The sequence below is a fragment of the Chiloscyllium plagiosum genome, chromosome 19 (assembly GCF_004010195.1).
Source record: "Chiloscyllium plagiosum isolate BGI_BamShark_2017 chromosome 19, ASM401019v2, whole genome shotgun sequence".
Taxonomy (NCBI): Eukaryota; Metazoa; Chordata; class Chondrichthyes; order Orectolobiformes; family Hemiscylliidae; genus Chiloscyllium; species Chiloscyllium plagiosum.
The window spans coordinates 36,806,966-36,824,587 of NC_057728.1; the positions used below are offsets into that span (position 1 = coordinate 36,806,966).

General features: G+C 39.4%; 1 protein-coding gene across 10 annotated transcripts in view; it reads left to right on the plus strand.

The window, feature by feature from the left end:
- Window positions 1-17,622, plus strand: part of LOC122559687 (suppressor of tumorigenicity 7 protein homolog) — a 202,549-nt gene that overhangs the window by 56,736 nt on the left and 128,191 nt on the right. Inside the window, exon 2 of one of the 10 annotated variants that reach the window (XM_043709582.1) lies at window positions 2,659-2,694. The exons of 8 other annotated variants lie outside the window; for them this stretch is intronic. In XM_043709582.1, the coding sequence (XP_043565517.1) occupies window positions 2,659-2,694 (36 nt within the window). Of the gene's footprint in view, window positions 1-2,398; window positions 2,695-17,622 lie in introns of those variants that run through there. One more of the 10 variants, XM_043709581.1, reaches the window with a different exon arrangement.

Here is a 17,622-nt window from a genome sequence, read left to right on the forward strand (position 1 = left end):
TGAGATTTGAGAAAATGCATAAGAGGGAATGTATCATCAACTGGGTGTTTTCAGCATCACCCCTCACCATGGTTTCAGTCAATAAATCAGCACACTATCTTTTCCAATGGACTTGAATGATATATTCACTTGATATCAGCCACTTTGACCGGCAAGAGCAAGGGAAGAGTGCCAGTGGTTATATTGCAATATGATGCAATATGCAGTGTGTTTAATAAGATTGATTAGGTTGAATAGTTGGAACTATGTAAAGACTGTAAACTGTGGTTATGAGACTTAAACTATGTGAGGGTGAAGTGCAATATCTGTATGATAGCCATGAGTGCTGATTGCTACAGATTGTTGATGGGTGAGTGATGGTGATGAGGTACATTGAGCAGTGTGTGAGGATGATACTATGGTTATCATGAAGATCACCTTGATTGAGCACTGGATATTTACACATTCTGAGCCTGACCCTCCATCCCCCCAGGCTCTGCCATGATGTTTGTATAAACTCTTTAGCCTCTTTCAATTGAGAGTATACTCCAATCTTTTTTGATCTTTCCACAATCAAAATGTGTCAATGTATACTTATCCACATTAAGTGAATACTTGTTTGTAACTTGCTCCTCTCTTTCTCCTACATTATTTGACCATTCTTCTTACTGTTTATCAAACCCCTTCTTTTTGTGATAGAGGCAAGTTTTAAGACTTTAGAACAAAAATCAACGCAGTAATAGCTCCTCAATTTCGTCACTTCCAACTTTTCTCCAATGTGACAACACACACTCATTTACCAATGTTGTTTGTGACCTGTCTACTGAGTACAGAGGGCCCTCACTTAAAGTCAGGGTTGCATTTCTGAAAATCACAACTTTAAATGAAACAACTTTAAGTGAGGCATGGTTTCCCATAGTAATTAATGTTAAAGCCAGAGTTGAGTTCCTGAAGACAAGTTTTGCCCAGAAAGCATGTGTAAAAGTTTAAACACTGTGCCATACATGTGCAGCACTATGGAGAAAGTGAGAACTGCAGATGCTGGAGTTCAGAGTTGAGAGTGTGGTGCTGGAAAAGCACAGCCAGTCAGGCAGCATCCGAGGAGCAGGAGAATTAACGTTTCGGGCATAAGCCCTTCATCTATGTGCAGCATAACGCATTGCTAGCTGAAATAAACTTGCAAAACAAAACAAGGAAAGCTTCAGTGAAGATAGCAGGTTTCTTGCTTGCAGAGAAGTCTTTAATAAAACTCAGTACAGGTACAGGACAAATTCCTCAACTATTATATCTGCACAGGTGAACTGCTGTAGAATCCAATACACCAGAGAATTTGGTTAAAGAAATCAAGTTGCAGCAGTACAGATGCAAAAGGAAGAGAAATATTTTTTTAAAAATTAAAACTAAAGTTTACTTCAATACCTGAGCAGAAACCATTAAAAATAATAATGCTGTTTGACTGGATAAAGACGTAATAGTGCCAACTCTAGCAGCACCACCAGGAAGCCTTGCTGATGATGCAATGACATGAGAGGCTTAATGATGCCTACTGCAATCAGGAAATAAGTAACAGGGAATGGCAACTTAAATAAGGTGAGAGGACATATAAAGAAACAACATTAAAACAAAACACCTTTGAAAATGGAGACTTAAACTGAGGACTCCTTGTATCTTTATTCTTTTTCCTTTTCAGTTTCATCTATATGCCTTTTTTTGTAACACTTTCTAAAAAACTATATTCTGTGCATCTACTAAATACCCTCTCCCTATTCAGTTTGCCACTTTTTAACAAAGCTCTGGGTATTTGTTCCACAATATCAGTTCAGTATTAGTTACCTGCGATTATATTGATAAATTCTTAAGTCTTACATCATTAATTGATCATTATTAATTGTTTCAAACCATTTTTCAGCCTGGTCAAGGCTTTTATTTACCAATCTCTGCTAAGTTACAACATTTCTTTAGGCATCTTAATGGAGAGAGGCTGAACCGTTTTAATAATATATGTGTTATGGAATTGTCAAGTATTGTAGGTCTGATTCACGAAAGACAAGGATTTTTTTTAGATGCTGACACCCTTACATTGCACGATTGTACCATACACTGTAGAGCACCTCCAGTTTTCTTGCATGTTCTCTGTATTTTAGAAACTCATTTGCATGTTCCCATACAGTTCATTATTTTGTACTTGGATACGACTGATTAAAATACAAAACATCAGTGGTCTCCAGTGGTATATATTTTCCCAGAGGAGGATATATAATTTTTCTCTTTTCTCTGTCTCTCTCCTGAATCTCGTTTTCCATTCATTCTCTTTCTGCTGCTGGTCCTGGTTAACAGGAATCAGTCTTTGCAGTAAGTGCCTTTGACGTCACACAGTGTATGCAGCCTGTGCTATTGTCTTACTCTGAGCTGTACTGTGTATCGCAGTGTCTGGGTTCAGCTCTTCATTCAGACTCACTGCAGCAAGACAAGAGAGTACTTGGTCTTTCATTTCAGTTGAATTTCCAGCAGAAGCTTTTGGCTTTCACTTGTAAGAGAAGCACAAACAGTATTTTGTTGAGGACTGCTGTGTGTTGTATCAGCTTTCAGGCTTGAACAAGGCAGCTGGCAGCCGCAGAGCTTGGGCTGCATTGTCTAGTCTCATGACCCCTGCTGTGTAGCTGCCTCATCTTTTTGCAGCATCTGAACCAGCCATGTTCGGCACGGAGTCTTCATGTAAGTACAGTACTGCAACACTCCAATGATTAGTAGCATCTTTAGCATTGTGCCAAAGCTTTGTTTTATTTGCACAGAATGCAGGCTTTAGCCAGGGCCACTTCAAACAAAGAATTCACAGCACCTCTTAGAATGAGATTCTCTGTGAATCAGATCTGAAAGATTCATGCCACTATATGTTTTTGAGGATTTGAGAGAATAATCATCTGGGTTTTGTGACTCTTTTGTACGAATTATGTTAACAACACAAATACGATCAAGGTGCCAAAAATTAACAAAAAAAGGCCTTTCTGGCAAAAAGCAATAAATCACTGAACAAGGAGTGGAATGGCTGAATTTATTACAGAAGTGCACTGCACAGAATTTACCCTTTACTGAAAAATTAAGCAGTGAATTTATCAAAACACACTTTGATGTATATTATGAGGCCTAGTGACAGGACTGAGTTCATAAAGTTTAAAAACCCTAAAGGCTCCTCATGTATTCTGTGACCTGCACCCGTAAATTATAACATTCTCAGCAGAGAATTGTTGCCTGGGAAACGGGAATTGTCCCCCATCCATTTTCTTTTACCGTAGTTGCTACTAACAGGGGACCTGGACATTGTGCACAGATTCTGAATGCTCCAGTGCTGTTACAGTCTGTTTGATAAGATGGTACAGCATTGATTTACATGGTATCAGTTCAGCAGCTGGTAAATTAATACAGGTGCTGTTGAGAGCTGTCCATCTTGAAAGAACATTGACGTTTGTGTAAGGCTGGGGAGGGCCTGTATCACAAAGTGAACTGTTAGTTGCAGCGCTCCCTTGTTTGATAAAGCTGTCCACGGTTTACCCAATTCACCCTTATGTTTGCTGATATCTCTTGCTGCTGTGGTAACCAGATTGTGATGACTGAAAATTGATATCTCCTGCAAGCTGGCATACTAACTATGGGTTTATGATGAAGTCTGTGGGTGTTAAATGGCCTGAGAATTTCATGCGAGGAGAGAGTTTAGCTGATGATTGGCATTGCGGCTCACATTCAAAATAAAATCAGATTAGGCTGCCACATAAAATATCATTTTAGATATCGTTGATAGCAAAAATACCCTTCTCATGAGGTGCAGCGATATTTTGACATCAATTCTAAAAGGTGTTTTCTAATTATGACAACCTAATGCATTAGAAGGTCATGCAGAAATGTTTATATTTTAATCTGTGGATTCCATCCAGTGTTAAATCCTGGTGGCCTCACCCTTTGTCTTTAAGAGAGTCTACGGCCAATGTAACAAAACAGTCGGGCTACTTTCTTGTTTAGTCCTATGGATGAGCTTTACTTACATTTCTGTAATTCCACTGTTGAGTTTCATTTTTCTTGAATGATAAGAACCTCCGTGTATTCGAATTCATGCAGCGAGAGCTCTGTACTCACCATATTATCCGGATGGATTATTCAGATGTAGTTCTCTGAACTGATAGGTCTAAATTTTAGCTTTTGTGACCCAAATAGGAATTAGCCATATCCCTTTCTAAACAAAGCAAATGCCAATAAAAAGTCTGTTCTATATATAGCTAATTCTTGCCTGATGTCTATATGGAAGGATCATTAACAGATTTGGAAGGAAGCAGTGCCCAAATTTTTGCGTTTTCACAAATTTTGCATTTCAGTCTGTTTTTCATCGTGGAATAAAAAATAACGTTTATGACCAGGTGAGGAGAGATACGATGATGCCCCTCTTTTCTCACTACTCATTGGGTGGTAGATTTTTTAAAAATCATATGCTTTCTAATTCTGTGAACTGTTCACTTGTTATAACTATAAACAACAGAAACAGACCAATTTTCTCAAGACAAAAAGTATTTATTGCACTTGATCAATCTACAAATAACAAAGCTACAATTTTTGCACATAGATTTTAAAGTTCATAAGCAGACAAATAAATAACATGGTGGAAGGACAGATTAGGCAAAGCGAATGTATACAGACTCCTGAAGGTTAGTGACTTGGTTGTCTTTGAGTTAAACATGGTGGCCCCCCTGAGTTTGGCATGGAAGAGGTTTGAAAATGAGGATGAATGATGCATCCATCCTTTTGAAGATAGCTGCTGCTGTGTTGAACTCTTTTTTTTAAATCACTTTCTAGGGCATCTGAAGAGTTTAAATAAAAAAGCACGTAGGGTTTGAAACTTTCAAGTTGTCTGGAGATAGAGAAACCCACAAGGAATCTTGTTTCCTCAGGGTCTCATTTGCTTGTCCTGGTCTGCACAGAACACAAGTACTTAAACACTCAGGTTTAATTGGCTTGATCTGTGACCCTCTTTCTCCAATTGCTAATTTACCCAAATATAGCTGTGCTGTAATGAATTCCAGGTACACGGCTTACATGGCTATGTGAAGTCTAGACAAATTACTTTCGTAGCCAGAGTCACACTGGTCCATGAAATTATGTCAGTTAGTTTGCCTCCACCTAACTGAACACCCAGGTGATTGTTTGGATGCTTTGCCAATGGACCCCATTCATACCCATTCAAGGAGAGGTTCATGAGGAGACTTTGCAATAACTTGGGAATGCAGAAGGTATAGCGATGCAAATGTTTGACCATCTTTGAAGTCCACGAAATGAGATTTCAGATGTTTTAAAAAGGAACTTTGTTTTTTCTTCCAGCCAGAGAAAACAGTGAGGTTCTTTCTACATAAAACAGAGTTTAACTACAACTCTGAACCAATGAATTATTTTACCACCATTATTCACAGATTTAACTTTTGATTTCCTCATGTAAAGTAATGCATTGTACATATCCATAGCTTTGTAAATTATTCCCTTCCTGTGCTTAAACTGTTTCTGATAACACATTAAAAATATAATGCATGCGGGTGAAATAAGTGGAGTAATCAGTTAACGACTGTATTTACTGAGCATGTGCATAAGGAGCCATGTCATTGCGATGCCAGATCACATGGGGCTGAGATGTGATGGAAGAATGCAATAGCAAAGCCCTAATTTACTCTGCTTAGTTATATAGTTCAGAGGGAAGAAATATTAAGAATTGCACAAGGCTTGTTTATTATGTTTATATGTCTCAAGTCTCTAGAAGCTCTTAATAATATTTCTTTATCATGGAGGAGCATCAGCTTGATTTGGATTCCTGCATTTAATTGACATTTATGATTTGTAATTTTTATTTGTTTCGACTCTGAGCAGAAGATCATAGGGTGATTATTATAATTGGTAGAAGTTAATTTGTGGACTCTGATACAAATAAGCAGTTTAAACTTGGGGAGTTGAGCAAATAGTTACTTTATGTAGTGTGTACTGAAAAGCCATTCCAATCTTTGACTAATCACGTGGTTCAGCTTAAGGGTTTTAAGTATTGGTTCTGTTATTGGGATCCAGGAGCCAATAATTGGTGTTCTCTAGCCTGTTTTCAAGAGGATCATTATTAAAAAGATTACCTCCTTAAGTACTGAGGATACAAAATGATGTAAATGTAACATCAAAAAACTGACTATAAATTAAGTAAATAAGTAAATTGAATATAAGTTAGTTTAAGAACACATTATTGTTTTGTGTTAGATATTATGGACAAGTCAAGACGTTGAATACACAGTACAACTTGAATTTGTGTAAATCCCTTGTTTACAGTACAGAAGATTCACTGTAGATGAATCATTGGATAAAATGTTGACAAGTACATTGTAGCTAAACTAAAGAAATGCTGTGAATTACTTTTATCAATTAAGAATATGGTGATGAGGAGTAACATCTGAACTGTAACACATCTTTACCAGTGGTTTAGTGATCTCCAGCTGAAGTGCGGGTGTTACACTATGTTACGTGAGTTTGCGAAGCAGAGCAAAACATGGAGTAAACATGGTTGCCATTTTGTGTGTGTTTAAATGTGAAGAGAGAAGAAAGCGAGCACAGTCAATAGCCTGCAGACACACTCTGACAAGGTGACAATGGCTTCTTGGTCTGGTGTAGCCAGTGTTACTTTGCCCAAAGTCGTAATTGCAGCAAAAGAAACAAGAGCTGGCAAGAAAATTGATTAGACAAAAAAAAAACCTAAACTGGAGGTGATAGTCTCAAAACTAAAATGCGGTATTATGAACTTCTGGTTTTTCTTATAGATATTAAAACCACTATTCTAACAATCACCTAATAGAAAGAGAATCCAGTAGAAAGGTATACATAAGAGGAGCTGCTGAGAAATAAGCGTTCAACTTGAAACATTTAATTGAAAAGCAAATCCAGAGTTGAGGGTGGGATTGGGGTTGGGTTAAGTGAATAAGAATGGTTGTCTTAGATGCTGAGCAAGGGTGGTGCATTAATATGATAGCGTACTATGAAACTACATTGCTGGTCCTGTTTGCAAACATGTGTTGATGAAAAATAATCTCAAGGATCCCTCTTTGTGAAACAATAAGGAGGTAATGTGAGCCGCTGGGGAAATTAAGCAGGATGTGACCGAGGTTATGCAACTTCTGTATTTGTCCCTGGTGAGATATGATTGCTGCTTTATAACGGTTTTAACGTTGAAACAGAAATATATCTGGATGGTTCAAATTTAAATGACCAGCTGTATAACAAGATTTGCCAGAGAATCAAAAAGATGCTTCTCCAATGAGTGTGGAAAATCTTCAATTGGAACATACAGATGACAAAATTAACGTACTTAGGGTGCATTCACTAACAATGCTGTTGAAAAAGGTCTTTCCAGTTTAAGGAACGTTCAGTCAACTTGTATGTTGCTTATTTTTCTCTGCTGAGTTTACCGTATGTAATGTATGTGTAATTTGTTGTCAGGAAGTCTATTTACTCATGCTGTTAAATGAAGTATTTCTGCATTGTTACCTGCACAGAACAGTTTAGTAAAAATAAGTCCAAGAAAGCCACAGACCACTGCTGCATTGCTGCAGCTTTTTTCACCCTCCTGTCTTTTCCTCTTCCATTCGTTAAAGACAGTGAGTGACTCATGCCGGTGAACTGTGCTGTGTGTCTCACCATTCATAACTTGTCCAGGAGCCAGTTTAAGTAAGTTATACGTTAAGATTGGATTTTTGTTACTGGAGCGGGTTTACTTGGGTCAATACATTTCCCAACTCGTTGGACCCAATTAGTAAAAAGCAAAACTTCAGTTCTTGCTCACTCAAGCATACTTCACAGTGAAAAATTCATAGAATCTATTCAAAACATTTAATCCTTCTCAAGTGGTTAATCTCAAGTGGTAAAAAATGCAATAAACTTCTGTTCAAATGCATCAAAGTCAGCTAATTCTTTAATAGCCACTGAAAACTGTCAATTAAATTGTAAATTCAGAACCCAAACTGAGGTAATTGTAGCTTTTGAAACTCAGCTATTGCCCTGAGGTAAAATCAACAAACAGCTGAGTCTGATCACATGCTACTGTTTTTTAAACTGCAGCAGAAGAATTATTAATCAAACCAGTGCAGCAGAGGTATTCTTTAAAAATACTCAGTTACACTTTCAGGTGTTTAATATTTAAAGAGGAGGGTATTTGTAAAGCTTCAGATGTAATGGACTCTTCAGAAGCATTTATTCAATGGGTTCCACTAATTTTCAATGTCCTCCTCCCCACTCCAGCTCCAACATTATCCTCCTCTCCGGGCTAAGTCCTTCCCCCAACTCTGCCACACAATACCTCCACCCCACAGTTTCACTCAAGGGTCCCATAAAGTCCAGAGTATTAAAATGGAGTCTCATCAGCAAGAAAATTGAGAAGCACAGCTTTAATTATCAATTCATGACTCCCTAAGAATGGGATAAGGCCCTTGCTGAAGCTGAAATGGGATATGTTTGACGTCATTAGTGAGTTCAAATATCTCATCTGCGTGAATCCTATCCTGCTATCTTTCCACTACTGGCAAAAGTTAGATCTGGGCATTTCCTGACATTTTTAAGGTCCACAGAGTTGGAAAGACTCCTTCTGAGTTTTAGCAAGCTTTCTGGTTTTGTGAATAATATGATTTTTTTTTACCTCAACATCATGGATAGGGAATATCCAACAGCATAGTGATCAGGAGTGGCATCCTTTGAGATCTCTGTCTTAGCCTCTGTACAGCATTGGTGTAGACAGTTCTGGCTTTTCTAATCATCTAACTGAGAAGTTTGAACTGTTATCTTCCTGCATATACAGCTCATTACCACATTGCAGGATCTGCAGGATCTGCTTGAACAGCTCGGATTTTAAATTTAGGTTGTGAGTTTTATAGTGTTATTATTGTGTGTATTTTAAAGCAATCGGTTTGACTTCTCTATGACTGCTTAGCAGTGAATTTATGTAGTAGCCAGATGGACTACACAAAGCAGATATACCTCAGGTTTAATGCTGAGTTATTTCTCATGAACTGGTGACTGGATCTACATCTGGGCCCCAGTGCCCAGAGAGAGATCAGTTGCTCAGTGACCAGCCAATTATTACCTGGTGACTTACTGGAAATGTGCATATCTGGACACTGGATATTATACTGCTGCAATAGTTAGTGTTCTGCAACTGGTAACTGTAGAATATGTGAGCAATGAATCAAACTTGGAAAAGAGTAAATCACAAACCATGATGTTCGAGAACATGAGTTGCAGAATCCTTAAATTAACTTCTACTGCAAAAATATGTGCTAGTGAGGATATTAATTTAAAAAGATTAAGCTTGCTATGCTCATAATATATTAAATAGAGATTTTTAAATGTTAATTTTGAGCCATCATATTCCTTTGTAAGAATAGCATTTATAGATTAATAATATCTGTGGAAAGTATTATTTTAAAGCCAATCAATCTTGTTGCACCCTCCCCCCCAACCCCTGTATCTAGCTGTTTTAGTATTTTCTTATAGGATGTCAGCCAAGTATTTCCAAAACTTCTGTTAACTTAATAGTTTGATTGTTAAGTAATCTTTTTGTTATTTCAAGTGGGGATATGTCTACTTGATCCACAACTTTGTTCAGACCCTTGAAAAAACAAAATTACAGGGTATGTGTTCCAACTTGAATATATCTTGTCAATGCCATCAGCTGATCTTTGCAGTTGACTTTTTAGTTCTGTTTCTGTAGCTGAATGAAACCCCGGGGCGAAGAGCAGAGGTCATTTGCAATAGCACAGCTTTGAAATTGAAATTGAATATCTTGGTGATAAGTCCTGTAAGGGAAATCTTTCTTTTAATAATCTGACTTCCTTCGCAACTATCTATGTGCTGGGAAGAAGGGAAAGTGATTTTCAATAATGCAGGGATGTGTTTTAAACCAAGAAGTGATGAAAAAAGCCCAGGAATAGCTTTGTGAAGCTCTGTTCCAAACTATGAGTGTGGAATTTTCTCTTCCCTTGTATAGGGAAGCTCCAACTCAGTTTGTTTAGACACCAATGCTAATTCTCTTCTCCTTTGCACAAATTCCCAACATCTAAATCAGAATGGGTACTTGTTATAGAACATAGAAAAGTACAGCACAGAACAGGCTCTTTGGCCCACAATGTTGTGCCAAGGTTTAATCCTAATGTAAAATATAGTAACGAACTACACACCCCTCAACTCACTGCTATCCATGTGCATGTCCAACAGTCGCTTAAATGTCCCAATGACTCTGCTTCCACCACCACAGCTGGCAATGCATTCCTTGCATTCACAACTCTCTGCATAAAGAACCTACCTCTGACGTCTCCTTTATACCTTCTTCCTAATATCTTCAAACTATGACTCCTCGTACCAGTCAATCCTGCCCTGGGGAAAAGTCTCTGGCTATTGACTTTACCTATTCCACTCATTATTTTGTACACCTCAATCAGGTCTCCTCTCTTCCTCCTTCTCTCCAGAGAGAAAAGTCCGAGCTTATTCAACCTTTCTTCATAAGGCAAGCCTCCAGTCCAGACCGCATCCTGGTAAACCTTCATTGTACCCTCTCCAAAGTTGCTGGATCTTTCCTATTGGTTGCAGCTTGCCAAGTACTTGGCCAAGAGGCACCTGCTTCTTCAGAACCACAACCCTGCATGATTCTTGGCCAGTACCCTTGAGCCTTGGTCCACATTAGCTGACATGAGAAAACCACCAACTTCACCATGTAGTTATGCCTGTTCTTGGACCAAATTGCACACTTCCGCCATTCAATAGTTTACTTTGGAGCCAAGGGACTTGCATGCCTTTGCAAGGTCACTTTGCACACAGGTATACACATTCATCTCATACGTCTACATGTGCATTTACACAGATGGCGCTAAGCTTGGCTCACTGACTTTACAGCTTATTTGGAGGCTTTGAGCCTCTGTCTATGTCACATTGTGTTATTAGCACACATTTTCTCACTTCAGCACTGACTTAATGGGTTCCAGCCTTTAGGTGACATGCGTTGCTTTCTGCCAGCCTCTGGGGCTTGCATTAGTTTTTAAGCACACAGCGGGGAGACAGGCACCTTCTAACAGTTGGGAGCACTGAACAGATAGAAGTTGTGGTGCCATGCAATGTCAGTGTCAGATCTACAGCATGTGCCAGTAGTTTTATCTGGCAAGCACACTGCATGTGCTTCAAGCAAAATGATCATGTGTGAAAATCATAGGGGAGCAGTTCTTAAAGGAGGACAGGGGTGGACGTCAGAGGTTACTGCGACCATGTGTACAGGGTCTTGTTTTATTCCACTCCATGGGGTTGACTATGGTCAGTCCTAAAGGTCAGATGGGACAATGGAGGGGTTACAGGCTGTTGCTGAAACACCAGTCCAACGGAGTGGGCCAGGTTTACCTGCATTGAGACAAAGGGAAGGACTGAATGTGTTGGACATGAATGCAAGAGTAGTAAGTGGTGATGTATGAACAGGAGAAGTGGTGAGGTGTGCCCAGTGAATGAGGAGGGAAGGTAGAGGGCATAAAGGGTTAGTTGGTTGAGAGGTTGAGTTGGATGGCAGCCACTGAGTGGACATCATGCATTTATGCTGAGAGCTGTCGTCTGAGAGCCTTGTTGAGAGGTGGGTGCAGTGGCTGATTTAGAGCCAGTGTTGGGCCTGTGAATGTGAGGTAGCAGAGAAACAATAGTGGCATTTACTCTGACCTCTTCCTGCACAGTAAGGCATTTCACAGGACTCGGGACTCGACATGTGATCCAGGCTGTAGTTTGGGTCCAGGCTAGCTGGGTCTATGGGCATGTCCTCCTCTGGCAGTTAGTTGGGTAAAGAATTATCCTCCTCTTCACCACTCCATCCACCAAAATCTCATGGTCTCTGTCTGCAAAGCAGGGAAGCCAGCTTTCCTTTCCTGTGGGCTGTGTTGGGCTTGAACTTCTTATCCTAATGTCTAGTTCCTGGCTTGCAGTATCTGATGGGGTATGTCACTGGGCTTTAAATATTCTGCCAGAGGTGTAAATGCTGGAAGATCCTGGCAATGGTGAGTGTCTCCATCTTTTCAGCTGCATGATTCCCCAAGAAAGCTGCCCAGGAGCTTGGCTGCATAATTTGTGAGGTAAAGAGCAGAAGATCACATGAGAAAAATTGCTCTGTGCCTTGGTGGACCCAGCATCATGGCTCTCACTTGATAAAACTCAGCTGAAAATGGGAACATTAACCTTTAGTCTGGGGATTCTAGATTAATTGTAGAAATGGATAATTACTGATGAAAATGCTGAAATTGTTTCCCTTTGCTACCCAGCTGTATAGATTGGATTTGAAGTACTGTGAAAAGATTTTCTTTAATGTGTTTCAAATCTCTCCTCTCCTGAAGCTAGCTACTAAAGAAGACAAGATCTTGGATTCATAAAGCAGCTTTCATGACTTCAGGATATCCCCTTGTGCTTTACAGATAATAAAATACTTCTGAGATGTAGTCATTGTGGTAAGGAAGAGAAATGTGACAGCCTGTTTGAGCACAGCATGACCAGGAAATCTGTGTTTAGCTGTTAGTTGTAAGATAAGTATCATCCAGGATCCCAGAAGAACAGTCTGGGAGCAAAGCTGGAGCCTTGGTTTAATGTCTTACCTGAAAGATGGCAACTCTGACAGTTCAGCACTTCATCAGTACAGCACTCAACTGTCAGCCTAGACTACATGCTCACATCTCTGGAATGGAATTGAAACCCACAATGTTGTGATTCTGAGGCAAGAGTACAACACTGAGCAAAGGCTGGCTAGTTGTTCACTACATCATCAGTTTCTATTCCTCACCTATGTGATTGTGTGACTTGCTGTGAATGGGATGGTGGATGTTCACAGTTCACAATCCACGCGGCGTCACAGATGAGCCTGAACCTGTGCTGAATTGGATATCTATCTAATTCCAACAATTATACTGCGTGGCAACAAATAGTCGAAACCTTCATTTACTCATGCTATTACCAATTGTTAACAGCGTACCAACATTGTATAACTTGAACCTGGGACCTTCATGGTGTGACATGCTACTGAACCATGTGGTGCTTTCATTTGATTAAAGGGATCCCATTAAAGTTGATTTGGAGCAAGGGGAATAACGAGGAATAGAGCACTCATATGGGATTTTGAATATTGCTTATGGAGAGTAAATACATATCAAGAATGGTTGACTTGTATGTAAGTAGGTATTATTTTAGACATGAAGCAAAGATGGGTAAATCATGATATTTCAAGATAAAGGATTAGTAAACATTGGACCTCATAATCACTCCCCTCCCTGACCATTCTTTTCAAGTGTATAGTTAGGTAAACAAACTGCTCTAAGATCCCATGTATTTTTCTCTTGCATTATTTAGTTTTACATATTAGTGGGACTGTGGGAGTAAAACAAGTTTCTGCAGCCATTAGAATCTATTCCATCTTGAATTTTTGAGAAAGCAACAAAGAAATATGTGTTTATAATGTTGAAGTCACGAGCAACTGAAATATATTAGTTATATATCCCATTATAAAACTAAATCTGCTGAAGGTCATCTGGCAATGTAAGGTTTGTTAAGGAGATGAATTTAAAGCCAGAAAATCATTGCTCAGAATCAGCAGAAGCCTTGAATAAATCCATTATTATATATATCATGCTTCTCAATATAGAAGTTAAATTTGTAAGGAGCTTGAATTGTTACTATCATAACCCTTTTGATCTTTATCTTTATTGAGAGACCAATTATTAGTTTGAGTAAGGAGTTGCTCCTTATTCTTAGGTGATGTTTCCGTATGGGGATTCTAAGAATTAGCCCATATATTCTGAATTTTGTCCTTGGCAACTGCTCATCAAAAAACAAAGATGCTGAAGTTAAAAAATATTGTTTGCAGTCGTAAGTCATTCCAGAACTTTGTTACCATTCCCCAGTGACCTGCATCTCCTCCCGTCTGAGTATCAAGTGAAGTTTGGTTTGTGCGTAGATCAGTATTTCTGATATTTCTCGCTAGTTTTCAATTGAGGTGAAGAGCCTGTTTCAAACCAGGCCCTAGTGATTTGTGAGTACACACAGAAAGTGCATAATACACAGAGTGAAGTAGCAGTCATACCAGACAGATGTGAGGATGACTATCTGCTGAATGATAAATCACCCTGAGTCAATTTTAAATGGGTTTTATTTAATTCCTGTTGTCCTGTATGAATTTTATATTCAGAAATCTCAATACTTTCGATATTTTGTCAGGAAATTTGTGTAGTAACAATGAATCTATTTGATATGAGACAAACTGGATATTTTGTTTCTGCTCTCAGTTTTCCAGTGAATGTCTGATTATTATAAAAACAATTTTTTTTGAGTTTTCAAATGACTGAAGTATGGATCAGAAAAGCATTGCTAATGTGGACATTGATTTGTAAAGTGGTGAAATTAGAAAGAGAGTTGGTATATTTTCTCAAATCTTTATGACGGGGGAGAATGTTTCCTCCAAGAAGTACAAAATGGCAATAATATTTTGGTGCCAAGCTTAAAAAAACAGGAACAGTTGTGATGTTAGAAAATTACTTTAGGAAAAGCCTATCTCAACACAAATTCACACACGTTGTCCTTCAGTGCCAGCAGCAATTTGACAGCTGTCCCAGACATCCTACCCAATCAGTTTTATGAGTTTAACCCTCTTGACTTGGACATGTTTCATTGCCTTATATACAGAAAATGTTTCAATATGAAACTCCCTATGGTGTGGAAACAGACCATTCGGCCCGTTGAGTCCACACTGATCCTCAGAAGAACATCCCACCCAGACCTACCCCATCCCTGTATTTTCCATGGCCATTCCAGCTAGCCTGCACACCTTTGCAATGTGGGAGGAAACCAGAGCACCCAGAGGAAAGCCACATGGACACGGAAAGCATGCAAACTCCACACAGATAGTTAACCAGAGTGGAATTGAACCCAAGTCCCTGGTGATGTGAGGCAGCAGTGCTAACCACTGGGCCACCATGCCATCTTCAATATCAGGTCAGGCAGCATCCAGGGAACAGGAGAATCGACGTTTCGGGCATAAGCCCTTCTTCAGGAATTCAACACCTTTCCAGTAACACATTTCCAGCTCTGATCTCCAGCATCTGCAGACCTCACTTTCTCCATCTTCAATATCAGTATTGATCAGTTTTGTCAAATTAGGAATCAAACAGAGAAGTCAATTGGAGACCAAATGCTCTTCTTATCTTCATTTGGCAAGCTATTTCACACACCAATATCATTAAACTATTCTGTTATATTTCACATTTTAAAAAATATCTGTATAAAATCATGGTTACAGTCTAAAGCTTTTATACTTTACCAACCCAGTGGAGACTGCGAACTGTTGTTTTCTTACTTTTGTTGTTATCACATTATAGCACCAAACACCACATTAAAGCTGTAAATTCTTCATGTACCCCTGTAACTTTGTGGTTTTAGAGCAAAATGAAAGCCAAATGCTGTGAAATTGAAACAGCCTTCCCTTTTTCAGAAGTGGTTTAATCCAATTTGACCTCCAGCCATGATTGATGTCAAAGCATCATCAGAGTGGCTCCGCGAATGCCTTGCACTCATTTATGGCATTAAAGTGGCAGGCGAGTGATCCTTATTAACGGGAACTTGTGTGATCATTTCCACCTATTCCTGTAAAGCTTTTTGACATTTTTTGCAGTGAAAATCCTGCGTTTGTGAAGTCTTCAAGGGACGATGCCGGCATTTGTAAATGTAGCTGTGTCGCATTTCTGCCTTCGTAGAAGTTAAAATATATTGTTCTGTTTTCAGTGATGAGGGTTTTCTGGTTAACAGAACCATGGCTAGAATCTTGATTTTCATATGAGGACAGATGCATAGCTCAGAATGAATTTAAATTTGCTTCTAATTCAACACTTTTAAATTTTAAGAAATGCAGTCTACAAGGTGTGTATTTATTTATATTCACAATTGAATAAAAATAAAAAAGAATCCCAATTTTTTGGTCCAGACAGTAAAGCAAAAGACCTGAACTGACTCAGATTTTTACTATTAGCTGATAGTTCGTGGGAGACAGCTGCGAGGACTAAGAATACTTTGTTTACTAATGATACTTGGAAGAAATAAGAAATGGATTTGGTCTTTTAAGGTAGATAAAAACTAGAATCTCTGGGACTATCCATTTTATTACAAGAAATTCCTTTGTTCGCGTTAATAATGGGAATGCCTGTACAATGTGATTCTGATTATGAAAGTGATGCCTAGGACTCTATAATTCATCAAAAGTCTATATGGAATTGTCTTCACCTGTCAATTTTTAAAAACACTAAAAACTGTATTTATCTATTGAATTGTCTCTGTTTTAATGCCTAAAGACCTCAGTCTCTCCAAAAAGCCTGAACTTGGAGCTCTTACTTTGCCAATAGCTGACATGTGTGCTGAATTTGGATTGTGCCAATGTGACCAATTTCCCACATAGACAAGATAGAGCTATAATAATAAGCAATAATGATAGTATTAATAGCCAGAGGGGTAATATAAATAAAAGTTAGAGGGAAATGGCAAGGAAGAGAGTAGAATAGCAGTGAAAAATTGTACTTTATATTTTACTGATAAGTTGAAAACTAGTTGTGTAGAGTTATTAAACAGACAGAGTAAGTGGGGATCCAAGATGGCGGCGACCCAGCAAGACTGAGTCTATAGTGCTCCTCCCAAGACTTGGGTACAGTGGGTCACCCACCCCCTACCACGCTCACCAAATCATTTATAATAGTTGTGTAATTTAATTAGTTGTGTAATATTACATTTAAACAATTTAATCCTAAGTTAAAATGACTAAAGGGAAGGGAGCCCGCAGCTCTCAGCAAGCAGGAACCCCTCCCCCACCCTCTCCAGCTGCAGCAGAGGCGTCCACAGCTGTCCCGGTGGACTTACCAACAGTAACAAGCCTTGCAGAAATGATTTCCAAGCTTGACTTGAAGATTGATGCCTTTATTGCAGAATCCAGAAATCGTTGGGACTCGCTCTCGGCCGCGCTGCAGAAGCACGACCGAGAGATTCAAGAAATTGAACGCCGAGTCGGAGGGGCAGAGTTAAAGGCCGCGACCTCCGAAAATACCGCTCAATTGGCCGTGGATCAGGTCTGGACTCTCGAGCAGCGAGTCCGGACCTTGGAAAATCATATTGACGACCTCGATAATCGAGGTCGTCGAAAAAATATTCGTTTGCTGGGCCTTCCCGAACGGGAAGAGGAAGGCCAGCTTACAGCATTCCTGGAGCAGTGGCTGCCACAGCTTTTAAATCTGCAAGCTGGATCAGGCCAGGTAAGGGTGGTATGGGCCTACCGGGTCGCAATACGCGGGCCCGGCTCGAACCAGCGCCCACGCCCGGTCCTGTTCCGGCTGCAGAGCTACAAGGAGAGGCAGATACTCCTAGAAGCCTCTAGAAATCTCGGAAAAGACCCCCAAGCTATGATCTACAAAGATCTGGTTCGAAAGAGGAAGGCATTCGACGAGGCGAAGAAGCGTTTAAGGGACTTAAATATTCAGTACTCCTTACGCTACCCAGCGACGCTACGCTTTAACCATGAAGGATCCGTATATAACTTCGGATCGCCAGAAA